Source organism: Alexandromys fortis, unplaced genomic scaffold (assembly GCF_014885135.2).
Source record: "Alexandromys fortis isolate MF-2015 unplaced genomic scaffold, M_Fortis_MF-2015_v1.1 scaffold_7, whole genome shotgun sequence".
Classification (NCBI taxonomy): domain Eukaryota; kingdom Metazoa; phylum Chordata; class Mammalia; order Rodentia; family Cricetidae; genus Alexandromys; species Alexandromys fortis.
Genome location: NW_026067920.1, coordinates 9208767 through 9236063, shown reverse-complemented (window position 1 = coordinate 9236063; position 27297 = coordinate 9208767). Strand labels below are relative to the sequence as shown.

The 27297-nt window shown below is 48.1% G+C and overlaps 1 protein-coding gene across 3 annotated transcripts in view; it reads right to left on the bottom strand.

Moving 5' to 3' along the window:
* The window catches only part of Ccm2 (CCM2 scaffold protein), a 48739-nt gene that overhangs the window by 8990 nt on the left and 12452 nt on the right, over nt 1-27297 (bottom strand). The window contains exons 1-4 of one of the 3 annotated variants that reach the window (XM_050140832.1): nt 20423-20574; nt 12263-12436; nt 4979-5062; nt 4361-4544 (exon numbers count right to left, since the gene is read on the bottom strand). In XM_050140832.1, the coding sequence (XP_049996789.1) occupies nt 4361-4544; nt 4979-5062; nt 12263-12436; nt 20423-20434 (454 nt within the window). In that variant the 5' untranslated portion in view covers nt 20435-20574. Of the gene's footprint in view, nt 1-4360; nt 4545-4978; nt 5063-12262; nt 12437-20422; nt 20575-27297 lie in introns of those variants that run through there. The other 2 variants (XM_050140831.1, XM_050140833.1) reach the window with 2 other exon arrangements.

Sequence of the window (27297 nt, the reverse complement as noted above, 5' to 3'; positions counted from 1 at the left end):
TGAGAGCAGCACACAGGGAGACCAGCCTGGGAAGGGTGAGAACTGTAAGCTAAGCTCAGAGGTGGCCTCGCAGTCACTCTCTCCAGGGGTGCTCAGAAGGCAGACACCGGTGAGAGTGCAGACAATGGCTGGGAACTACTAGTGAGATCTTGGGACAACATGTCCTTACATAGCCACAGACCACAGAGCTACTGAATGTAAGGACCATGACAAGGCTATCCTGAGCTGTGCATGGGTAAACCACACCCAGGGCTTGATTTATTTCTAAACAAATAGTAACAGCTCAGTCATTTTCACATTGTTCACATGCTCTCATAGCAACACATTAGATCCAGGAAACAAAATAAACATGGTATTTATACACTATAAAATATACTATGTAATCACAGCACACAAGAAGCAGAAGGACCACTATGAGTTCAAGGCCTGCCTGGGCTAGACAGTGCATTTAAAATCTACCACTGAGGGGTGCTGGTGCACACCTTTCACACCTTTAATCTCAGCACTTGCGAGGTAGAGACAGGCGGATCTATGTAAATTCAAGGCCCCCCTGGTCTACGCAGTGAGTTCCAGGACAGCCAGGGTTACACAGAGAAACCCTGTCTCGAAACAAAACAAAACAAAACAAAACAAAACAAAACAAAAAAACAAAGCCTAGCCAAGGCAGGGATGGTGGCGCACGCCTTTAATCCCAACACTCGGGAGGCACAGGCAGGCAGATCTCTGTGAATTCAAGGCCAGCCTGGTCTACAAGAGCTAGTTCCAGGACAGGCTCCAAAACCACAGAGAAACCCTGTCTTGAAAAAGCAAAAAAAAAAAAAAAAGAAAAAAAAAACTATAAAAATATAAAGAAGGCGAGCGGGGGCTGGAGAGATGGTTCAGAGGTTAAGAGCACTGATTACTCTTCCAGAGGTCCTGAGTTCAATTCCCAGCAACCACATGGTGGCTCACAGCCATCTATAATGAGATCTGGTGCCCTCTTCTGGCATGCAAGCACACGTGGAAGGAATGTTGTATACATGATAAATAAATAAATCTTAAAAAAAAAAAAAAGAAGGCGAGGGGATGTAGCTCAGCTGGTATATGATATATATGTGTGTGTACACAACCCCCCCCCACAGAGACAGACTATGAAGGGCTGTATCTCAGTTGGGATGTGTGTGTATATACAATCCCCCCCCCAAAGAGACAGACTATGAAGGGGGTGTATCTCAGCTGGGATATGTGTGTGTGTGTGTGTACAACCCCCCCAAAAGAGACAGACTATGAAGGGGATATATCTCAGCTGGGAAATGTATGTGTATATACAACCCCCCACACAGAGACAGACATAATATATGTGTGTGTGTGTGCGCATGCGCATGCATACACAACCTCACACACAGAACAGACTATATGTGTGCATGTAAACACAACCCCACACACAGAGACAGACATATTATGTGTGTGTGTGTGCGTGCATGTATACACAACCTCACACATAGAACAGACTATATGTGTGCATGTAAACACAACCCCACACAGAGACAGACATATGTGTGTGTGTGCATGTATACACAATCTCACACATAGAACAGACTATATGTGTACATGTAAACACAACCCCACACAGAGACAGACTATATGTGTGCCTGGATACAACCCCCCACAAAGAACAGATTAAGATAGTATTATCAAAACTAGTCTGACTTGTTTCTATTTCTGTGACACTCTAAACTGGCTTCCTGGCCCTCTGTGGGCAGCTGTGAAGTGTGGGTACCAAGCAGGTGCTGTCTGTGTGGATGCCACTTCTACCGTCTGGGCAGCAGGCCGAGACACAGCCACACAGGCTGCTCCGTGCCACCAGCTTCAGATCTGCCACCTGTCCCTCCTGCATCATTCAAAACTCTGGCAGACACACAGGCTCTCTGCTTCACCCACTTTCCACAGTAGACTACCCCAAACACTAGCACCCTCGGTACCGAAGAGGCACACGGAGGTGACACATGCAAGGAGGTGCCAAGGGGATGCCATCTCCTGGCTCTGTGTGGGGAAACCACAAGTGTGCTCAGAAGCCTGAATCTGAGGGGCCACACACATGCTCCTGCCAAAATGAGACCAGTTGCTGGGAAATTCTCTGCTGGTGAGAGGAACAGGATCTCAGTACCTCTTCTCATGTTTTCAGAAAGTTCCCTATGTGGAGGGAATTCTCTATTTTCTCTTCCTTAACAATTTATTCTAACAATCCAAGCAGAGAAACATTCCTGCAGCACAAGAAACACAGGGACCACTTCTCTATCCCAGCCTAAAACAACACAGGAACCTGGTCAGGAACCAGCCTCCTCCCTCCTTGTCTCTGAGGGCTAAGAGCCAGAGGATCACTTTGGTGATGCTAGACAGAGTGTCTGGGGCCTAAGGCCAGAAGGAACTAGTTCAAGACCATCACCCACATGTAACATGAGATTCATGGAATCCTCTTAGGTTTATTATAGATATTAAATGATATTATAATTCATGTCAGATGCTTTTTAGTTTGAGTCATGCTAAACTGACATTTTTAAGATGAAAATGGTCAGTGACAATTTCACACCGTCTAGCATGAAACAGACAATGCTCCCTCAACTCTAAGAAGAAATCATCTTATGATTTGGATGCTAAATGTGTGGTAAAGATTTGGCCCCAGGATGGTGCGACTAGGGAGTGGGGAAGTTTTCAGGAGGTCCTGTGATCACAGGACATGCCCTAAAAGAAAACCATGGGGCCCAAGCCTCTTCTTCCTCTTTTGGGGCTTTCTGGCCATGAGCCACGCAGCTTGGTTCCGCCACGTGATCCCTACTGTTGTCATCTGGCAGGTGCAGCATGAGCCTAGAGCAATGGGTATACTTGATCACAGACTGGAACCTCAGAGCCCATGAACCAAAGAAACCTTTTCCTTTGTAGCTGGGAATGGTGGCTCACTTGTATAATCCCATTACTCAGAAAGCTGGGTATGACTGCTATTGAGTTTGTGGCTACCCGGACCTCAGAGTAAATTCCAGGTCAGAGGAGACAATTATGAGATCTTAACAAAAATAAACCTTCGTGCTTTGGTAGCTAAATATCTCAAGGGGACCGTGTTCAGAAGTCCTTGGTAACAGCACTAGTGTCTGTTTGACTAGAAGTGTGGTCAAATGTGTGTGGGGGTGTGACTGGGTTGGGCAGACAAGGGCATTTTTGGGCGTATGACTGTGTGACACCAGCTGTATGCGTGTAGTATGTGTGGTGTGGGACGTGTGAGATGTATGAAGGAAAATGTGCTGTGTAAGTGTATTGGGTAAGGAACGAGCTACTCTACAGACACGGCAGAGCAGCTAGACCCTCCTCACAGCCCTCTCAGCTGCCTGGAGTTGGCCACCGCACTAGGATTAGCATCCTAAGACAGGCACACTCCTCCTACACCACGCAACAGGCTGGACCAGTTCTCACCCCTTGTGCATTGTTACCAGCACACTCAGGAGCATCCCAACCACTCACAGTGCCCTGGCAAGCCTAGGCCAGTGTGCTTGTGGCAACACGGGTAAGGCAGCTTCTCCCCTCATTTCTCACTGGGTTCCGTGTTAGAATGGAGGCCCAGAAGCTGGGAGGAGCTTGTACACTAGCATCCAGGAAGGCGGGCGCTTTGTGCATGGACAGAGGAGCACAGCGAATGGAAAAGAATACCCTGCTGTCTCTGAACACGAAGGCAGCGCCACAGCCTGGGGAGAACTGACTTTGCTGACCCAGCTTTGGGAGCACTGGGGCACAAAACGCGGGCTGGAGGCTGGACGTGGTAGTGTACACCTTTAATTCCAGTATTCAGAAGGCCGAGGCAGGCAGATCTCTTGTGAGTTCTAAGACAGCCAGGGCTATGTAAAGAGACCCTGTCTCAAAACCAGAACAAAATAAATTTGGGCAGGCTCAAGTCCCTGCTATAGCTTTCGGCCACCACCCTTCCCTCTGGGGCTCCACTATCCCCGAGCAGTGGAGACAACATCAATTATGAGTGCAGGGACTGAGGACTCAGCAGGAGAAAGACAAGGTCTCACTATGTAGTCCTGGCTGCCCTGGAACTCATTTTATAGACCAGGCTGCCCTCAAACTCAAGAGTTTCATATGCCTTTGACCACACCTGGCCCAAGAAAGACCTTATTTGAACACTGATCCCCAAATACTGCACTCCTCAAGTCTCCAAAGTCCCTGAAAATGACAGGGACCCTAGGGCCACAGAAGCTCACGCAGGAAAGCCGATCTATAGCCACAACAGGGGGCAGCACTCAGCCTGGAGCTGCAGAAGCTATGCCATGAAAGCCAGGGCTCCTCCCCAGGTTTCATGACCTCCAGACCACTACCCCCAAATCCATACCCGTCTTCAGGACCACCAGGTGTGCAGCGTCATCTCGGACATAGGAGACAGCAGCGATGTCGTGGATGGGCACTCTGAGGATAATGTCCTCCCCGTCCCTCCAGGCCAGCTTGACATTGTAGGCAGACAGACTGAGCACAGCATCGTGCTCCTGGGTTAGGTGTCCAGGAAGCTGGTGGGCCCGCTGCAAAGAACCACAGGCATCAGAAACGCTGAGCCACTGTATCCGGCTCTCCTCTCCTCAGGGAGCACTGTGCTGGCTGATGTCCACATATAACTGGTTCTAGCGAAGGAGAGGTAAATGCTGTTCCCTTGGTACAGTGAAACTCACTCCAAGGATGTCGACATGTTCCAATCACGTGGGAGATTCTTCTGGAACTGCCTTTTAGATTCAGACTTACAGTATGCATTAACCTAGAACAGCTTCAAACTGAGCTTGGGGAGCAGCCCAAAACCAAGTTTAGAGATTAAAGGCTCGACCAAGAAACAGTCTCTCATTGAGTCAAGAACACCCAGAAACTGATAGAGTTGGGTCACCCCTGAAGCTGCGATCAAGACTCAGGGGACCAGGGGCTGATGCTGGCTCAAGAGCAGAGCACACACGGGAGGGGCCGTTACCTTTGCCTTGTCTATGAAATGCAGTATCTCAGTCCTACTGGAGGGGTTCAGGTAGCCGGGTATGGATGTTAACTGACCTAGATACTGCAAGAGAGGGAGAAAGAGTGCTGTGAGAAACAGAGCCAGACAACCTGCTATCAGAACACAGACCAGCGCCTGTCCCCAGGCTACAGGCCCACACATCATCCATGCGCATGGAAAAGTGTTTTTGTTTCTTTGGTTTTTCGAGACAGGGTTTCTCTGTGTAACCCTTACTATCATAGAACTAGTTAATTATTTTTTGTATGTGGATTGGTGTTTTGCCTGCATGTATGTCTGTGTAAAGGTATTGGATCCCCTGGAACCACAGTACAGATAGCTGTGTGCTGCCACCTAGGTACTAGGAATTGAACCGGGGCCCTCTGGGAGAGCAGCCAGTGCTCTTAACCACTGAGCCATGTCTCTGGAGAGTCCTGAGTCCTATATTCTTACTGACGTCTCAGCAGTTGTAGAAATCATCCGCATTTCCCACTGCTTTGTGTTCACAATTGTCATCAAAAATCTTTCATTGGTCTACAAGAGCTAGTTCCGGGACAGGCACCAAAGCTACAGAGAAACCCTGTCTCGAAAAACCAAAAAAAAAAAAAAAAAAAAAACTTTCATAGCTACCTCAAGACTAGTTTTGATAGAACAGGGATGGCAGGTGCTTCCTGGTCACTCTTGGGGCACTATGCATAGCCCCACTAAAAATTAAAAAAAAAAAAAAGAGAGAGAGAGAGAGAAGTCAGCCCAGCTGACGAACATGCACAAAGAGAAAGGTGAAGCTGTGGCTTGAATGCACCCTCCCAAGACTTAACCCCTAAACAACAGTGTGGAAAGGAGGGGCTGTGGGAAGTAATTAGTTCACAAAGCCTCAGCCCTTAGAAATGAACAAACAAAACTGTAGCAGAAGCAGGATCTTGTTTTACATGTATGGATGCTTTGCCTGCATGTGTGTCTGTGCACCACTTGTGTGTCTGGTGCCCATGAAGTCAGAAGGCATTGGATCCCCTGAAACCAGAATTAAAACAGTTGTGAGCCACCCTGTGGGTGCTGGGAAAGGAACTAAGATCCTCTGAGAGGGCAGCCACCGCTCTTAGCCAGAGCCACGTCTCCAGCCCCTCAGGTTCTCCCCCTCTCCCTTCCATTCACACATGCAAGCCTAGTACCCATGGAGACCAAAAGAGAGCACTGAATTCCGTGGGACTGGAGTGATAGACAATTGTGAACCAATCAAACCCGGGTCATCTGGAAAAGCAACAAGTGTTCTTAACTACTGAGCCATCTCCTCCACCCCCATCTTCCACTCTTTCTTGATAGGATCTCACTATGTTCTGGTTGGCTGGCCTGGAACTCACTACACAATCCAGGCTGGCCTAAACTCCCTCTGCCTTTTTGTTTTTTTTTTTTTTTTTTTTTTTTTTGTTTTGAGAAGGGTCTCATATAATCCTGTAGGCCTCAAATTCCCCTAAGTTGCTAAGTATGACCTTAAACTTCTGATTCTTTTGTCTTTACCTCTTGAGTGCTGGCATCATAGGACACCACCCCTGGTTTTCACAGTGCTGGGGACTGAACACAGGGCTTTGCAAATGGTAGGCCAAGAGCTCTGTCTACTGAGCCACATCCCCAGCCCCTGGGCAACCCTCCTGCTTCAGCTTCCAGTCCTGCGATTACAGGCACGAGCCAGCACCTATGGACAGAAGTAGAATCGTAGAACAAGTCCCATTCCTTTTGCTCTGTCATCCTCTTGGCGGCAGGTCTGTCTGGAGCTGTAACCTTCAGTCTGGGCTTTTTCTTTTCTCATATAAAACATACATATGCATTTTAAAAGTTCTATTTATGAGTGTTTGCCTGCATATATGTATGTGGATCCTGTATTTGCCTGGTGTCCGCGAAGGCCCTAAGAAGCACTGGATCCCTAGAACTGGAGATGTGGACGGTGTGAGCCAACACGTGGTGCCAGGAAGTGACTCCAGGTCCCATAGCCATATTTTTACATTTTATTCTATAATTACTGTTTGTGTGTTCAGTGTGTGTGCATAGGTGTATGTAGGATGTCTGCATACACACCATGGTACATGTGTGCTGATCATAACTTTTGGGAGATAGTTCTTACTCCTTCCACTGCTGGTTCTAGGGATCAATCTCAGACCATCAGTCTGGCAAAGCAAGGGTTTCTACCCCAGAGTTACCTCACTGGGAAGCCGCCTCACTGAGGATCCACCTCACTGGGGGGCTGCCTCACTGGGGGTCTACCTCACTGGGGAGCTGCCTCACTGGGGGCTACCTCAATGGCTTCATAAGCACCCGAGAGGCAGAACTGACTCCCAGAGTTCAGAGTCCACACCTGAACTAACGGGAGCTTATCTAGGTGACTCCTGCAGGGTCAGTTCTCATCTCTGGAGCTCCTTCTTCAGGTGCACAGAAGTTGAAGGATTCACTCCATTATGGCATAGAAGAGGCATGGCAGCAGAGTCCAGAGTCGCCTGGTCACAACGCGTGTCTGTAGCACCCAGCAGCAGTTTGAGTCATGGCAAATTTCTACAACCCAGGTAACCCTCCATGTCCAGTTCTTATGAACCGACAGCCTACCAATACATTCCTCCATAGAAGAGAATCCCTGGACTAAACATTTCTCATTTACTAATTCATATATTTAAGATTCTTTATTTAAAGGGGAGTAAAATTGAACTTCTAGTTTCTGGTCCAGCACATAAAGAGCCCGGGAAAGGGGCTCTCTTCATCACAACAAGAAAACTGCCAGGGGGTATATGTCATTGGTGACATATACCTTTAGTCCCAGCACTTGGGAGGCCAAGGTAGGTGGATCTCTGTGAGTTCGAGACCAACCTGGTCTACAGAGTGAGTTCCAGGTCAGCCAAGGCTACACAGAAAAACCTTGTCTTGAAAAACCAAAAAACAGCTGGGCGGTGGTGGCGCATGCCTTTAATCCCAGCAATCGGGAGGCAGAGGCAGGCGGATCTCTGTGAGTTCGAGACCAGCCTGGTCTACAAGAGCTAGTTCCAGGACAGGCTCCAAAGCCACAGAGAAACCCTGTCTCGAAAAACCAAAAAAAAAAAAAAAAAAAAGTGGACAGATGCAGAAGATCAGAAGGGAGCTGGAGAAACGCTCAGTAGCTAAGAGCTTACTGTGCAGGCTTGAGGATCTGAGTTCTGTCCCCAGCACCCCTGAGGAAGAATACTCTGGTACTCCAGCTGAGGAGGCAGGCACAGGAGGTCACTGAGGCTTGCTGGCCAGTCAGGCGAGCCAGATCAGCTCCAGGACAAGTGAGAGATGCTGTTTCGGAGAAGTAACATGGGCAGCAATGAAGGAAGGCATCTGATGTTGACCTCTGGCCTTTCCACAGATATACACACACATTCACATGTCCTGACTCTTGGCCCCCCAGCAATCAGAGGGACAGAGCTGTACTCAGCACCATCACTCAATGGACTGTGCCTGCCAGCTACAGTCAACACCACCCAGCAACAGCAGACTGCACATCCTTCAGCTCCTACGCAAGATCCATCCAGTGACCACATCTGGGTGGTAAATACACCTTACCTTTAAAAGAGGCCCGCATACAATGTCTGCTTGTAGAAACAATCTACCAAAGGAGGAGCTCACAGGAAAATAAACACACAATCCGAACATCCCAATGATCTATTAAAGAAGCAGACTCGGTAACAACCAAGAGCCAGATTCAGAAAAGTTCATCATAAATTCTACTGAATGTTGGAGAAAGGAATGGGGGCCGAAGGGTGTTTCAGGCAGGACATGGTGGAGTAGACCAGTAATTCCAGCACTCAAGAGGCGAAAGCACAGTCAGTAGTTCAAGGGCTTTCTGGACTACGGGGCTGGGAAGATGGTTCAGTAGGCAAAAACATTTGTCATGCAAACATGAGCCTGAGTTAAAATCTCCAGAAGCTACATCTAACAGGGAGTAATAACTCCAGGGATTCTATGGCAAGATGGGAGGTGAGAACGGAAAATTTCTACAAGCTCACTGGAGTACAAAGAGGCAAACAATGAGAGATCAACGTCTAAGGTCGCTGTCTGACTTCCATACACACGCACACACTCACATGAACACATACATATATGTGAGCACACACTCAAGATTAATTCTGCTAAACTGGGTGGTGGCGCACGCCTTTAATCCCAGCACTTGGGAGGCAGAGGCAGGCAGATCTCTGTGAGTTCGAGACCAGCCTGGTCTACAAGAGCTAGCTCCAGGACAGGCTCCAAAACCACAGAGAAACCCTGTCTCGACAAACCAAAAAAAAAAAAAAAAAAAGATTAATTCTGCTAATATTGTATCTAGCCAGACATGGTGGTATATGCCTTTAATCCCACTTGGGAGGCAGAAGCAGGAGGACTTCTGTGAGTTCCAAGCCAACCAAGATTACATAGTGAGTCCTTGCCTCAAAACAATCTCAGCCCGAAACTGCAGAGCAAAGTGGTGACGCAAAGCCAGTCCAGCTGCCTGTGGGACACGCAGAGAATGAAAGTCGTATCGCAGGCCTGGGGTCCACTCAGATACCCATGCCCCACGAGTGAGCGGCACACCAACACAAGCCAGAGGTCAGCATGGGATGGAAATGGTTTTGTGAGCGTTATGCAAGAACATCTGTGAAGATGGTAAACACGGCTGCTGTGTGGACCTAGCACTCACAAACCTAAATAGTTCCCTAAAGAACCACACTGGTGCTGGGCGATGGTGGCGCACACCTTTAATCCCAGCACTCGGGAGGCAGAGGCAGGCAGATCTCTGTGAGTTTGAGTCCATCCTGGTCTACAGAGTGAGTTTCAGGACAGCTTCCAAAGCTCTAGAGAAATCCTGTCTCAAAAAAAAACAAAAAAAAAAAAAAAAAAAATAGGCAGCCCACTGGAGTAAAAAGAAATTCCTTGCCACGGGCGTATTTGTTAGAGTAACAAATGTGCATAACTAAAAAGCCCAGTTGTGTGTAGACTAATATGAAGACCACCAGCCCAGCCAATCTTATAAGCCACACTAACCTTGCTAAAGCTTACCTTCTGGCACATGCCCATTTTTAAAAATGAGTTTATACTGCTAGTTTTCACTGATCATTTTAAAACATCTTCCAGTTTTCAATTACATCATGAGTCCCCCAACAAAGCCTTTTGAAACAGGATCTCACTATGTAGCCCCGGCTGGTCCAAAACTCACTATGTAGACCATGATGGTCTCCTCAAACTCATATCTGCCTACCTCTGCCTTCCAAGAGCTGGGGTTAGAGGTCTGAGTCACTATGCCCAGTCCCTACTTCCCCTTTAATCTACCCATTTCTCAGAGTTCTGCCATCTACACATCTTTTTCTTTTTTCTTTTTTGAGACAGGGTTTCTCTGTAGCTTTTGGAGCCTGTCCTAGGACTAGCTTTGTAGACTAGGCTGGCCTCAAACTCAGAGATCCACCTCCCGAGTGCTGGGATTAAAGGTGTGCGCCACCACTGCCCGGTTCATCTACATCTTGCTGCACTGTTCAGGAATTAGTCTTGCTCATGCACTGCCTGTTTTTTGTTTGTTTTTGTTTTCTTTTTACTTGCCTGTGTTATTTACCATTTTATTTACTGAATAATTTAGTTGGCTTTTGTTTTTTTTTTTTTTGAGACAGGGTTTTTCTGTGTAGCCCTGGCTGTCCTGGAACTCACTGTGTAGACCATGCTGGTCTCCAACTCAGGGATCCATCTACTTCTGCCTTCCAAGTGCTGGGAATAAAGGTGTGTGCCATGGTGACCAGCTGGTTATTTGCTACTTTAAATTAATATTATTACCAATAATCATTTCTTTCCCCTCTGCCCAGGATAGCCTTGAACTCTTGGGCTCAAGTGATCCTCTCCTCATTCTCTTGAGCAGCTGGAATCACCACCTTACCCAGCTATACCTAAGCTTTCATTTATTTTTGTTTGTTTTGGAGATAAGGTCACTATGTACCCTGAGGTAGCCTGGAACTTCCTAAGTAGATTAGGCTGGCTTTGACTCATGGAGAGCCACCTGCTTCTGACACTGACTCACACACATGTGCACAGGCACACATACACACGTGCTTGTAAAAACTACTCTGAATATGCAGATACCATTTTCATACCAATAAAATCATGCAGCTCAGTGGGATAAAAGGCTTAGAAATGCAAGTGTTGAGTAGCTAATAGCTAATATTGAGGTTTTAAGAAAGCGCAGACTCCCTTGTGACATCAGGATGTGAGCCCGTGCTCTGTATCCTCAGAGTTACCGGGTGTTGCCACTGTTTTATTTTTGGCATTTTGTTAGCAGTGTGCTGATAGTCACTGCGGCTTTTGTCAGCACCTCCATGATGGCTAGACTTAGGCATCCTTTCATCCCTAAATACCACTTCCCATATGCCCTTCCCTGCAGGATCCAGCTGGACTGCTTTGACACTGAATCTGGAAAGGGATTCTAGATACTAGTCTTGTTCAGATACATGGTTCCAAATATTTCCTTTCTGTCTGTAGTATGTCTTCTCATCTTTTCTTTTGTGGTATGAGGACAGACCCCAGGGTCCTGTGAACACTAAGGAGACATTCTACTGCTATTTTATCCTCACATACAGGCTGAGGTATTTGCATTTTGAAAGTCTGGATGACCAGTTTTTCTTTCTGGTGTCATCTAAGAACTCTGCCTAACCTGACACCATGAATTGTTTTCTGTTCCTCTGCAATGCCCTTACCAGTTTTAGAAGTGGACACTTAAACCCACAGTCCCCTCTAAGTTGACTTTTGTGACGGTATAAAGTGTTGAGCAAGGTCCCTTTTTGTCTCTATCGTCCCTCACCTCCACTGGCTTCCTTCTTTCCATTCATGGGTTCCCACAGCCTGTCACCCCTCCTGCTCTCTCTGAGCTTACAGCTTCATATATTTTTATTAATTTATTTCCATTCTAGGGGTCATCACACAGCCTGGCCGGTCTCCCTGAGATATAAGACATCAAGCAGTCAGGCTAAGGGTCTGGGCCCTGAATACGCAAATGGCTCCTGGGCCCAGAACAAGCACAAGCCGTCTTCTGCAAATGGGGAAGCCATGGTTTCCCTGTTCTACAAGCCTTTTCAAGAGACAAAGTGGCACACTACCACAAAGGATCAGAAACCAGAGTTAAGGATGGGCTGGTTTGGGGGTTTCCAGTTATTATCCCGAGGCAAGAAAGCAGTAGGGCACAGGCTAAGGCACCTGTGTGGAGCTGGCAATGGGCTGTTTGGCAGGAGTGCCCTGTGGCCCACGATAACTTACCTTCACCTCCTTCTCAATATAGTCGCTCAGCAGTCTGTCTGGCTCGACGCGCTCAGGTAATGACAACACCACAGTGTGCAGAGGGCGCCTCTCTGTCACCTTCTCATGGGCTTTCTTATCTCTACTCTTTTCACCTTTTAGGAATACTCGTTTAAATGGCGACACAATTCCAGGCTGCAGGCAGAAACGGCAATGATTGGAGTTCATTATTCACACATTTGTGCTGTATCTACTAACAAACAGAAGTGCCCAAAACCATTAGCACAGTCGCCATGAAAACGGGGACTGGCCACAGCAGCCTGTGAGGGAGGACCAAGAGCACACGAGGCTGCGGCACGGCTCTACGCTAGCTCACACGCCTGGGAGGGTAGTGTCCAAGCAGACACAGCACGGAGGACAGAATAGCCTGTTATGGCTCCTCTAACACTCGGATGGCAACTCTCACTGGCGTGAAGACAGGCAGGGGACAGTCCCCAGAAGACAGCAGCACAGCAGAGCTCCAACACTTCCCAGCTCTGTGTGGGCCAGGTCATCACGGCTCTGAGACAGCAAGTATGCAGGGGCTGCCACCCACAAAGGCGTTTCCACAGTCAGGGGCAAATGAGCTCCAAGAAGTTCACGCCAGACTAGGGACTCGCGTGGCTCCTTCACTCTGCTAGAGCTCCAAGTTGGCCACCTACACTCACAGCCCCACATCCTGCTGGATGTGAGGTTAGTACCAGGGCTTTGAAGACAAACCCTACATGTAATCAAAAAGGACTTGTGAGCTAGGGAGCGGGGAAGCAAACCTAGTATTTCCTACCATGACCACAATCAGAAGCTATCCCCAGCTCTGCGGAAAGATGGCACTGCCAGCCATTTCTTCACTCAAGAAACCAAGACACTTCAATGTGTCCTCTGCAGGAGGTCACAGAAACCAAAGCCATGAGCAATGCAAGAAAGCAAAGGACGTCCTAGCTGTTTTCTCTCCAGTGCAGTAGACAGCAGCTGAGAGACCACAGCGGGCTCAGCTCTGCCTTCCCCGTACTCCCCAAACAAACAAACAAACAAACAGAAAATGTACAGACTAAATTATCAGACAGGACTCACAGGGTCCAGGGCTCCCTCTCAGAAGACCCTACATGGGGGCTGCTCCCCAGCCTCATTCTCAGGCTCAGCTCTCTGGCACTGGGCAAGAAACCAACAAGCAAACAAGATCCACCCAGCCCCAGCCTCAGAAACCCACCCTGACACCCTTCCTGCGGCTGCTGCCTCCTGCCATGGACAGCTTCCCTGCCCCTTGGCTTCACATCCTTGACCCTTTGACATCTGGGTTTATTCCACTGGTCCACTGAAATGGACACAGATCCAGGAAGCCCGCTCAGCAGTCAAAACAGCCCTGGTGCTAGAGCTGCGCGCTCACTGCCACAGCGCCCGCTCTCCCCACAAGCCCCCGCCAACTCAGGACCTCAGGCTCAACCCTCACCTGCTCTGATGTGGTCTGAGTTACCCTGCTTCCCACACAAGACAGTCAGCTGAGCTCTACTGTCTCTAAATGAGCCTCTGCCAGTCATCAAGAGCAGTTTGTGAGCACGCTGTAGAAAGCTGAGTGATGATCTGATACATTGTAAATAAGTTTTACTTGACAACCCATCTCTTGTTCAAATGCTCTTTATAGCCTGGGTCAAAGCTTCAGACCACAGACTGAGTAATAAAGAGGGGCCAGCATCTACCCACCTCTGTATCCTTGCACCGAGGGAGAGTAAGAATGTGGCCAGAGCTCTAAAGTATTTCCACTCACGTGGGCTGATTCTCTCATTGGCTACACACACACACACACACACACACACACACACACACACACACGGCAGCTTTTGGCTGCCGTGCTGAAGGGTGAAATAAGATGCTAGGAACTATAACAGCTGGAGCTCCATGATGAGCACAGGAACCTCAGCTGCTTTTGAGATAGGGTCTCCTGTAGCTCAGGCTGGCTTCCAACTCACTGTATAGCTGAGAACTCTGAGCTTACATCCTGTCTCCAGCTCCCAAGCGCGAGTGCTAGGATTACAGGTTTGCACCACAATGCCCTTTTTTGTTTTTCTGCAGTGCTAAAAACAGAACCCAGGGCTTTGCTCCTGCTGAGCAGGGACTATATCATGTGAGCTATATCCCATGCCCCTCCGTTGAAAAAAAACTATATTTCATAACAGTACTTTTTTTTTTTTTTTTTTTGGTTTTTCGAGACAGGGTTTCTCTTTGGTTTTGGAGGCTGTCCTGGAAATAGCTCTTGTAGACCAGGCTGGTCTCGAACTCACAGAGATCCGCCTGCCTCTGCCTCCCGAGTACTGGGATTAAAGGCGTAACAGTACATTCTTTTTTTTAAAAAATATTTATTTATTATATATACAATATTCTGTCTGTCTGTATGCTCGCAGGCCAGAAGGGGGCACCAGAAACAGTACATTCTTGAGAAGGATGAAGAACTGCTGCCTACCGCTGCCCACTCCTAAACTATGGAAAGATGTAAACACACACAAAGTCATGAGAACCGAGATCCATAGAAGATGACAAACACCAGAGAGGACAGAAAGCACTTCTAGAAGAGTCTCTGAGATACGTTAAGTCAGGCCATCTTTGGGACCCTTCCATTTCATTCTCCTCAAGCTCCCACAGGCTTTCTTTCAGGCCCAAGGTGAGTTTAGACAAGAGGTGGACAGGGCAGGGGCACTTGGACAGGATGACCTCAGTGTGGGGTTCGTACGGGAGAACAGTGGGAAATGGTAATTTGAGACTCATCAGACAACCTGACAGTGAACTGTGGGCTAGAGATGACCCCCAAACGTAGTGACACATTTGAACAACGTATAAGTCATGTTTCATCTCCCCGGTGAAGAGAGCTGTGATTTCTTCACCATGGCACTACCTGTGACCAGACGGTACTCCGATTACACCAAATGTGTATTCCTGACTGCTTCTTCCTGAGTTCTTAAACATCCACCTGCTCATGGTCCATAAACCTGACCCTCCAGAAGCACCAAGCACAGGCACAGTACCTCACTCTGGTCAGGACAGAGTGTCCGTCCCCACCCACTCCCCCTGCAGCCTCACAGCGCCTTCTCTCCACAGCAGTTCTGTGTAGCGGACAGTGACCGAAGGCTGGCTCCCATACACAGGCGGCTCAGCTGTCAGTCAGGGCTTCCAGAAGCTGTCTGTTAGTCCAGCTCAGTACTAAATTACACAAGGAAGCAACAGGAAACCAACTGTGAAACCAGAAGTTTGCCAAGATCAATCTCTAACCAAGAAGCTCTCACCAAATCAACAGGCCACTTTCACTGTGACTCTAACAGCGATACGTAGCTCATAAAACAGAATCTGTGTTGGCAAGAACCCTGGGTGTGTCTTGTAATCCCAGCCCAAAAGACAGACTATAATGAGGCGACACTGGCTAGAACTCTACAAGGCAAAGAAACGAGGCCAGCCCGATGCCCCTAAATATGCCCCTCACTGTCTGAGAGTCCATTCCTTCAGTTCTGCACATGCCCAGCCAAGTGCCCTACCACTGAGCTGTATGCCCAGCCCTGCCTCTGGCAGCTTGCGTGACCTCCAGCATCCAGTATGTGGCTTGTAAGTAATCAGTACAGGCTCCAATAAATAATAAACCCCTATGCAGACCCTTTATTTTTATGGGCCTACCAGATCAGCAGTCCAAAAAGGCTGTGGACAGAATAGTCTCTGCCCTTGAGAGGGCTATAGTGAAGCAGAAAAATTAGGACAGGAGCAAAGCAAGAGAAACTAAACTCTAGCCAAAACAGCAGCAGCTGAGCAGACGCTGAAGGCCTACTGTGATGTTAAACCACCCTGTTTTTGTGCTACCCTAAGCGGTAAGGAACAAGGAGAGCTGAATGGAAGCAATGTCACCCTTGGTCCACTCACAAACTAGCCAAAGAAAGCGCAATCCCTAAATCCGAAGCCTGAGTCATGTGGAGGCAACTCCAGTGCCTCTTGGACTTGGGCCTTCGGGTCTAAGGAAGCACAGACACCACGGATTGCAACAACCGCCCCCGCTCCCACTCCCCATCCATCGCCTCACTTTCCTAGATTTCAGTTACCCACAGTCGACTGTGACTGGTAAGGATTAGATGGAGAACTCCAGAAATTAACAATTCGTAAGTTTGGAATACGTTTACTGCAGGACAGTGTTACAATTATTACACAGTAATATCTAGTGCTCATCTCTTATACACAGAATTTCAGCACAGGGAAAGGTCTAGACAGACACCGGGCTTAGTACTGCCATCAGTCTCGAGCATCCACCTTCAGTGCAGCTGTGTAGACAGGGACAACCCTGTGTGAAGGGAGACCCTGGAGCTGAGCCTGGGTACAAGTTCTGCACGCTCTTCTTTTTCTCCAATGCCTCAAATGATTGTAATTCGTTTACAATGTAGAACACTGAGACTGAGAAGGTCCTCTGCAGGCATCACTGTGACATCTCGATAGAGTGACTGACCAACGTTAGTGCTGCCTCAGCTCCCAGCTAAGACAGCAGGTTGGGAGGACAGCATTCAGACATCCCAGAAACAAAGACGCTCCTGAACAAGGAGGGAAGAATGCAAGATCAAGGTCAGACTGGATCTCAAAATAAAACACCATGCTGAGGGTTCACCAGGCCAGCAGAGCTCCTGTCTAGCACGAGAGAACCACTAGATTCCATCCCCAGTATTACACGGGGAAAGGAGGGGAGGGTGCAGCTCAGATCTGAAGCTGTTTTTTGTTTTACCGGCTTGTTTATCAGCCTATTTTCAGTTGGTTTCTTTTCAAGTCAGTTTGTACTGTAGCTCAGGCTGGCTGAGAACAGAATTGCGCCAACTTTCCTGCTTCAGACTTCTGAGTGCCGCGATTATAGCTGAGAGCCACCACACCAGCTCTTAACACGGACATGCAAAAGAAAATCCTGTCTAGAAAGTCAATGATCTGGGCCTGGTGGCACAGAGACAGGAGAATCTTTGTGAGTTCAAGGCCAGCGTGGTCTACATGGTAAATTCCAGGACAGACCGGACAACACAGAGGAATCCTGTCTCAAAAAAACCCAAATAAATAAATAAAGACAATTAATATTTTGATGTATGGAGTTAAGATCCCAAAATGATCATAGAGTCATTAATTTGTTGTGATGTCCTGCAGATCAATACACAGAGATTAAAAGGCAGATTTAGCAACTGCTATTATTCATTCACTGTGTTATTGGACCCAGAAGAGCAGCAAGGTGAGTGGAATCCCAGCACAGGGCAAGACTTCCAGACCAAGTCTTTCCTGTAGAAACTGAGTCCTCGGGGCTGAAGAGGCAAGCCAGGGTCCGAAACACACAGCTGGAAAAAGGAACACAGCACACAGGAATCAAGTCCTCGGCACATTGCCCAAAGTGTTCTAGATTCTCCCTGAAAAAGCCCCTTGGATCCTGACAATATTTTTTCACTATTGGCCATCTTAGCCAAAAATAGTTCAAGTTGGAAACGAGAATAGGCTTGTAGCTCAGCAGCACAGTTACTACCTCACCAGCAAACATGAAACCGCTTTACTCTCTAGTGCCACAGAAAGAAAAAAAGGTGTGTGTGGGGGAGGGAGGACGTGGCTAGAAACCTAAAAACCACCACCACAGAACCATCACAGCTACCCAGAGAACCATGGCAGCACACCCCACGATGCTGGTACAGCTTGTGACACTGGCACTTGGAAGCAAGAGGACCTTGAGTTTGATGCCTGCCTGGGGTACATAGGGAGATCCTATATCAAAAGTACACAGATCTCTGAAACTAACTCACTCTGATCTTCACACACACACACACACACACACACACACACACACACACATCCATGAAAAGACTCCTGGAAAGTGAGTTCTTTCTTTGCGGACAGAAGTAAATAATACAGCCACATATTTTAACTGGGTTTGTAAGACTTTAAGACAATCCTGAAGCCATTTTTGACAATTCTGAATCCTTTCAGCCTCTGTGCCATAGTGCTTCCCCTCCTCCCCTGGGAACCAAGGACCTAACAGCTACACTCGCACATACTCAGTTCCTGAACAATTACTCATATACGTATGCTTTGGTTCGGTCCCCTGGGAAACGAGGTCAAAATGACCTCTTACCTCATCTGATCTGGCAACAGCTCTCCAGTCAATTTTTGGTAATAGCCCTTTCAAATAAGCCAATCAGAATAGTCAAAGAACAACCCCCCTTGCTTCTGTGGCCCCTTTAAAAGTAGACTGTACCCGCTATTCGAGGTCCCTCGGCTTCCCGAATGCTGGGGGACCCTGTCATGACAGAATTAATAAAATCCTCATGTTTTTGCATCGGCTGTGGTGTGTGAGATGGTGTCTGGGGGCGACTCCTTCTCGGTGTTTGGACGCCAGAGTCCAACAGGTTCAGTATGAAGTCCTAAACTCAGCATATTATCTGGACAAAGTGCTAGCAAGCCCAATCCAGAAGGAGTAAATGAAGGTACAAAAAGGTGCCAACAGTTTTGTAAGCACTTGTGATTTAATCTTCACTATCAACTATTTGGTAGGCTTCATTTTATCCTAACACTACTTCCTCGGGTGGTGGTGACGCCCAGCTTTAATCCCAGCACTAGGACGTTAAGGCAGGACGATCGGCCAGCCTGGTCTACAGAGTGAGTTCCAGGCTAGCCAGGGCTGTAACACAGAGAAACTGTCAGGGGGGAGGGAGGGGGGACAGATGACCTCAATGTCCAAAGCAAAAGGCCGTATGTATGTTTGCACATGCCACACAACAGGACAGTACAGCGAAAGTGAAGGTGCTGTCCCTCCCTAATCTAACCGGAAGACAGTCAGAGTAGCCCTGGGAGGGATGGGGGCCAGAAGAGACAAGAGGCTCAGGGGTCAATGTGAGCGGCTGAGAAGGGGCTTCTGGGTAGGCAGGGAGAGCAGAAGGAGCTGATCCCATCTGTCACTCCTCCCACATCTCATCCTGCCCAGGCTCCATCTTATACAAACTCCTGCTGGGCAGTGTTGGCGAATGCCCTTAACCCCAGCAGAAACAGGCAGATCTCTGTGAGCTCAAGGCCAGTCTGGTCTACAGAGCGAGTTCCAGTCTCCAAAACTACACAGAGAAACCCTGTCTTGAAAAAACAAAAAACAAACAAAATTCCTAGTTGGAGCCTGGCACGGGCCTTTAATCCCAGCACTCTGGAAGTAGGAAACCTCTGTGAGTTCCAGGCCAGCCAGGACTACACAGTGAACTCTTGCCCCCAAAACCCCAAAAAACAAGGAGCTCCTTCTACTGACCATGCTGCCTCACAGACAGTAGCCAGCTTCAAGCGCTGTCTGTAACACCTGGGACAGATTCGCTCCCCCCCCCACACCTCTGCCTTGAGAAAGTTAAGGCCTGAGAATGTAGCTCAGTCACCCAAAGCCCTTGGTTAAATCCCCAGCACTTCATAAAAACCAGGTGAGGCAGCACAAGTCTACCATCACAGCACTCTGGAGGTGGAGGCAGAAGATCACAAGGTCAAGGCCATCCTCAGCTAATACCAGCCTGGGGAAAGGCTGTCTGTGAGACCCTGGAAAAGGAAAAGGGGGGGAGGAGTAAGTACTCCTGCCCCTACAAATGGAAGAACCTTGGCATATGGACCAGTGGGCATACATCCCTACCTCAGGACTCCCGAGTTCAAGAGGAACGGGATCAAAGGGGATCTCTGCCTCCTCTACCCTTCTGCTCTACCGATACACCCGCAGAGGGCTATGCTGGGGTGGGCCTGGGTCCGTGCTGGTGGCCTAGTTGTTATGCACTCATGGATAAACTCCAGGCACACAGCGTTCTAGATCTGAGGTCCCTCACTTTCTCAACTTTTCCCCACCACCATTTTTCAACTGTGATCTTAGAATTCAATGGCCTAGAAGTCCACAAGGAAGTATTTTCCCTGGAAGACATAAAACCCATGGCCTCTCATCCCTTTAGACAAGTGAGTGCAACAGCCTGGACCTCAGCTGAATGAGCCAGCTCCTTACACGCAGGCCCAAACCTTGCCACCACTCTCCTCCAGCACACGCTCTTCCAGCCTCAGCCTGGGGAAGCAGCCCAGAGCAGGTCAGGGTCCCAGTGTGCAAGCACATCTGGAAGCAGCACGGACGTTTGTTTTTCACACTGGGTATGAACCTACCTCGTTCTCCATGGGAGATCTCCCGGGACACTCAGAGAAGTCCTCTGGAGGAATCCTGGTTCCTCCCCTTCTGCCGACAGTTGCCGTCTATTTCCTAGCCCTTCTGAGCTGGTTGAAAAATATGGCCAGAAGCTGAGCCCTCCCTCTGAAAAAACACGAGCGCACAGGAAGACCAGAAACCACAGCTTCCTTCTGCAAAGCTGACTGAAGTTGTTTACAGTTTTTAGAAAGCTTAAAGAGCCCCAGCACCCAGAAGCTGTTGGCCAGTTCCAAGAAGACTGCATGCAAGAGTCACACAGTGACGGCCAACATCGCTCCGTTGCTCAGGGCAGTGGGAGCCCACAGGGAGCCCGCGTCTCATTTCCAGCCATTCCGGGCAATCAACTGATGGACGTTACTTCAGAAGTCTGGCCATTCTGCAGCTTCAAGCGCCAAAGCCACACAAGCAGAAGGCAGACACGCAGGACTACATCCACCAGAGAGGACCCGGGGCCCTTAGTGCCAGTGGCGGGACAAGGACAAGCCTGCTCCGCCATGCTGTTTTGGCACTTGTCCACAGCAGCCAGACCTTAACGGAGGCAGGGGCATGTCCAGATGTGCCCAGGTGAAGGCTATATCTGTGTCTAAGTGCTCTCTCTAGAGCAGCCCAGGCAAGCAGACTCTCAAACTTAAGTCACCAACTTGCAACCAAGCAATGTGTGTTCATAAAAAAGCTCGTCTTAATTGCCTCACAGTTAAACTTCCTCATTCAGGAAAGGAGAAGTTAAAATTGTTATTGATAAACGATCCTTACAGCCAGGCAATGGTGGCTCACACTTTTAATCCCTGCACTCAGGTGGCAGAGGCAGGCAGATCTCTGAGTTCAAGGCCAGCCTGGTCTACAGAGTGAGTTCCTGGAACTACAGAGTAGTAGCCAGGGCTACACAGAGAAACCCTGTCTCAAAAAAACAAAACAAAAATAACATGAAAAAAAGGCCCTTACAACTGAGTATTACAGAATGGCTTGCAAATAGGAATAGCTATTTAACTGGCTGATTAGTGTGACACACTATCTATCTATCTATCTATCTATATATATACACATATATATTTAGATATATCTACCTAAATAGATTGATAAATATAGATATTCTCAGACCAATAAACGAATGTAATAAAAATGCAGATGTTCCTAGCCCTATGGTGAATTAAGTCCTCAATAAACCCTTAATAAATTAAGTCAAATGCACTTGGCCCACCTAACCCCGTGTGGCTGTGTCTGCCCTGTGTCAGAACACCAACATCAGCCCCACCAGACAGCAGCACCTAACCCTAACCCAGCAGCAGCATTCTGTATAATCTACTGAACTCCACACACTGAAAGTGAAAACTTCTTGGGAACAACTGTGTCGGTATCTTCTGTGCCATCATAAAGCTGAAAATTCACGAAGTTAAACCATCCTATGGGGAGGGGCAGTCACTGTCTTATTAAATCCAGGTTGAACCAAATCAAAAGGCTAACACATGCAATCTCTCTTTGTCCATAAAAGGGGCAATTTTATAAAGTGTTGCTTCACTGATCTACAACAAAGTTTAATCCTTCCTGGTTTCCAAACCCCTTACTGCAGACTACTTCTGCCTTTCACCTGTGTGTCAGAGCAGGAGTGCAGTCCCACACACTCATGGCCTGACATGACCTTTTTTTTTTTTTTTTTTTTTTTTTTTGGTTTTTCAAGACAAGGTTTCTCTCTGTAGCAGCCTGGCTGTCCTAGAACTCACTCTTGTAAACCAGGCTGGCCTCAAACTCAGAGATCCACCTGCCTCTGCCTCCTCAGTGCTGAGATTAAAAGCATGAGCCACCACCGCCCGACAACTATAAATAAATGATAGAATAAACAAATAAATATAGTTTGTGCCTATACCACTCTGAACCCGCCTATTCTCGTCTGTCACGACCTCTGTAAAACCCAGAGCAGTCGCCTTCTCAGGCTCCTCTCTAAATATTGCCTTTACAGAAAGGAAGCAGGCTACACTGACCGTCAGAACAGATGTGGGGGGTGTCCAAATGAGACACCATGAGGCCACCTTGTTTTGTTATTCCAGGGGGCCCCTCCCAGGAACACACCCATGACTAAGAAAGTAATTATCACTAATTCCTCACACTAATCCATTAATGAACACAATGTCCATCCGCACAAGCCAGTGGACCAGCATGACAGAGAAAGGGTACAGAGCAGAGAGGTGCCCAGGGCAAGCTGTTTGAGACCGACACCACTCAACAAGAACAGACTGCTACATAAAGAGAACATCTTAGAAGTCACAAAAACTTCATTAGGATGATAAAAACAGAACTAGGACCAAAAAGAGAGGCCTGGGATTGGACAGACTAGGTTCGGCTGACATCTGTCTGCTGCTTATATTCCCAAAACACAAATGTTCATTTTTATTTTGTGGTTCTGGGGATTGAAGCCTCAGGGCCCTTGCACCGCTAAATATGCATTCCAGCCCTAATCCCACTATGACTGCTTTTAGGATCAAACCTTTGTGCCAGGAACTATGGCAAGACCTGCAATCTCAGCCCTCGAGAGGCAGCCGGAGGAACAGAAGCTTACGGCCAGCTTCGGTTACAGTGAGGGACAGCAGCGAAGGGATCCCATTCTCAGTAACAGAATCCTACTCGAAAAACTGTGCCCTGGGCTGGAGAGACGACTTGGCTGCTGAGGGCTAGTCTCATAACCGAAAATACAAGAAAAACTGTTCTCCACCAGGCACGGTAGTACATACATGGTAGCACAGGAGACAGAGGCTGGCAGATTTCTATGAGTTCAAGACCAGACAACCAGGCCGGCTGAAGATACGCAGCAAGACCCTGTCTCAAAAAATTACAAACAACAACAAACCACTGCTCACTTGGTGATTATGGTCTTCTAGTCTTCTCAATATAAGAAGCTTGTAGAAGTTTGTTTTCTCTTTTATTACCTAAGTTTCTACTTAATTTTGGTCTGAAGTCTAATAAAAAATATCTCTTCCTGGTCTTTACAGGAAGGTTGTTTTTGTTGATTTTTTAAAGAGTTACTTTGTTATGTGTACAGTGTTCCGTCCTCATGTTTGCCTGTACATCAGAAGAGGGCACCAGATCTCATTGTAGATGGTTGTGAGCCACCATGTGGTTCCTGGGAACTGAACTCAGGACTCCTCAAAGAGCAGCCAGTGCTCTTAACCTCTGAACATCTCTCCAGCCCCTTGTTGATTTTATTTTATGTGTATTCGTGTTTTGCCTGCATGTATGTCTGTGTACCCAGAACATGTCTGGTGCCTGATACCAGAAAAGGACATGGGATCCTCTGGAATTACAGACAATTGTGAGCTGCCATTGGGTCCTCTAGAAGGGCAGTCAGTGCTCTTCACACCAAGCTACCTTTCCAGCCTCCTGTACGAAGTGTGCTGTGGTGATCAGTCTTAACACAATTCAGAGAGTTTCTGGGAGCTTGGGGCGAGGATAAATGAGGTCAGAGTCACTCTGAGGAACAATGGGCAGAACTACCGGCTGGAGAAAAAACAAGTTTCAAGGGTGCTGAGACTCGCTTTGAATAAACAAGGCTAGCAGTCTTTTTTCTTTAAAAGACTTACTTTTATTACTTTTAAGAGTGTCCCCTGGTGACTACAAGCACCCAGAGGCCAGAGGTAGCGGCTCTCCCTGCAACACAGTACTAGGCAGCTGGGAGGCCCCTGTGGTGCTGGGAACTGAATGCACGCAGGTCTCTAGGAGCCGCCTCTCTGGCCAAGGCACTAGAGTGACCTCTTCTGTGAGACTCTCAGAAAATCACCAGTTTTTAAGTGAGAAAGGAGTGGGGGAAAGTCAAGATCAGACGCTCTCCAGCCTCAATCACAGGTGTATTTAGATTCCCATTTGAAATATCTCTACCAAGCCAGATGTGAAGGCTCAAGCCTTTAATCCCAGCACTCGGGAAGCAAAGGCAAAGACAGAGACAGGCAGATTTCTGTGAGTTCTAGGCCAGCCTGGTCTACATAAAAGTTTTAGGCCAGCTAGAATGACACAGTGGGACCGTCTTAAGAAACAAAAAACAAGCCGGGTGGTGGTGGCGCGTGCCTTTAATCCCAGCACTCGGGAGGCCCTAGCGGAGAACTAACTACTATCAGTGTGCTACGAATAATGAGCACAGCATTAAACTAGTGACTTACTGTTAGAGAATCTCCTGTCTGCAGAAGACGGTGACTAACAGACAGCAACTGACAATGTGGAGAGAACAGGAGGCTGCAGACCGCTCAGCCCTCAACAGAACATCTGGACTGCACCCCTCCTCCCAAGGCTCCAGGGATCATTGCGGAAGGAGAAGCAAGACTGTAAAAGCCAGAATCGGTGAATGGATACAAAGAACCCGTTCTCCAGCACAACAGGGGAGCCGCACACACAAACTCACAGCGACTGTGACAACAGGGACATCCCTGTGCGAGCTCAAGCCAGACCAAACCCCATCACGGTGAGGGGAGGCGGACTTGAAATTCCACTCGTACCTAGCAAGAGGAGTTACTAGCAAGTTATACCTGCTGGGAGAGGGAGGAACCGTTCTAACAGGGTTACCCCTTGTAGGTCAGCCGTGACCCAGGGGAAGGCTACACACACACACACCCACACACACACACCCACGCAGAACAAACTGGACTTGATGTGGGCGGGGAGAGAAAGCTGGAGGATAGGGAAGGAGGTAGAACATGGGAGAAGGGCGAATACAGTCAAACTCACTGTACAAGATCCTCAAAGAAACTATTTTTAAAAAAGTTATCTCAGACCCCAGGAGGCAGAGGCAGGTGGATCTCTGTGAGATGAGGCCAGCCTGGTCTACCGAGCAAGTTCCAGGACAGGCTCCAAAGCCACAGAGAAATCCTGACTAGAAAAACCAAAACCAAACAAAGGCATCTCTATCAGCCCCCTCTAGGAATCAGGGACCGATGCAGACGAGGAGGCAGAAGGAACGGAGAGCTGGAAGGTAAGGAGCACTTCTGAACTAACTCACAGCAGCTGTGGTGACCTCATCAACATTCCGTTCCTGGTGAGGAACTCAGGCCCCACCCTAGTGAAGAGTTACTAGGGGTTAGGAGATGTGAGGGGTTGGTACTATAGCTACTGCTAAGAAGCCCATGCTCCGGGAAATAACCCTACATCCACATTCAGGCAAGCAATCCTAACAAACTCTGAATGGAAGGTCAGCCACTCAGCAACTAAGAGCATTGCTCTTCTGAATACCGGAGTTCAGTTCCCAGCACCCACACGGGTGGCTCACAACCACCTGTGACACTCTATTCTAGACTTCGCAGCCACTGCCTCAACATACACACACCCATACACACACAGGTACACACACACGTAAACAGAACTCAAAGTATTCTGTAAACTCAGTGGATCATAACACACATAAACAGAGGTGCTTTAAAGAAGGAAGGGTTCAGAAATGCATTATGTAGATATAAGAAATCGTCAGAGAATAGTCTTAATTAAAAAAAAAAAAAGACTCAGAACTACTTCAGATTCAAGCAGCTCAGAGGCAGTGAACCAAATGATCCTCCAACTGTAAGATCTATGCACTGGATCAATGAAGAACAGTCGAGGAAGCAACTAGCAGATGGAGCCGGCAAGCTGGAGCTAACGGAATGATTGCCAACTTCCTGACTGTCGTGGTGTCGGTGATGCAATGACGGGGTGTCCCTGTGCTGAGGGACAGCGATTAAAGGGAAGGAGGTCATGTGTGTCTGCAGCTCGCTCTCTCTGCTGTGCCCTTGCTTTGTCACTTCGCAGTGTATTTTGTTTTGTTCCGGAGACAGGGTCTCATTACACTCAGCCTGCTTCAACCTGTGCTCTCGCTGCCCCTTCTCGGGCGGACATTACCACGACCTCTGCCTTACAACTCCCTCTTAACCAGCTCTGAAATGGTAACAACGAGGAATCTCGGTAGAAGATATATGGGTATTCTGTGTGTTAGGAAAATGATACATAAATTTAAAATTTCAACATAAAAGCTGAAAAGTCAATTGTTTAAAGGAAAAATAAAGTCAGTCACAGTGACACATAACTGTAACCCCAACACTTGGGGGAGGTGGAAGCAGAAGGAGCAATTTGGGACCGTCCAGCTTTGGCTGTATAGTGAGTCACTTGTGACGCTGTCTCAAAAAGTAACAGCACTGACATAATGCTGGCATTGCAGCACACATGCGAGTAAAACACCCTGGAAACTGCTCCAAGTACAGAACGAGGTTTAACTGACTGATACCACTAACAGCTTCCACACTGCACAAGAAACGTGACGGAAAAACATCGACTTACGGCAGTCTGTCAAAACTACAGCTGAGTGCCATAGTCCCTAAAGACGACACACACAGCTCAGCAGAACTAGAACACAGTACCTAGTGCTCAACCCTAAAGACAGGAAACAAAGATCAACTAAAATACTGGGGAAGGAAGATAGGCAGAAAATCAAAGCCAAAAGACTCCAGGAAAGTGGGAATGGGAGAGAGGGGAGAGTAAAAGGGGAAGGGAGGGGAGAGAGGGAGGGAGGGAGGAAGGGAGAGAAAGAGAGATCTGAAAGGAGTAAGTGTGATGAGGAAGAACAGAAAAGAGCCCAGCAGGAAAGCCTGTCAACCCAAACCTTTGGTTTAAACACAGCTACAGGGCAGAGTTTTCCTGTTAAGAAGGGAAACTGGGGGCTGGGCGATGGTGGCGCACGCCTTTAATCCCAGCACTCGGGAGGCAGAGGCAGGCGGATCTCTGTGAGTTCGAGACCAGCCTGGTCTACAGAGCTAGTGCCAGGACAGGCTCCAAAGCCACAGAGAAACCCTGTCTCGAGAGAAACCCTGTCTCAAAAAAAAAAAAAAAGAAGGGA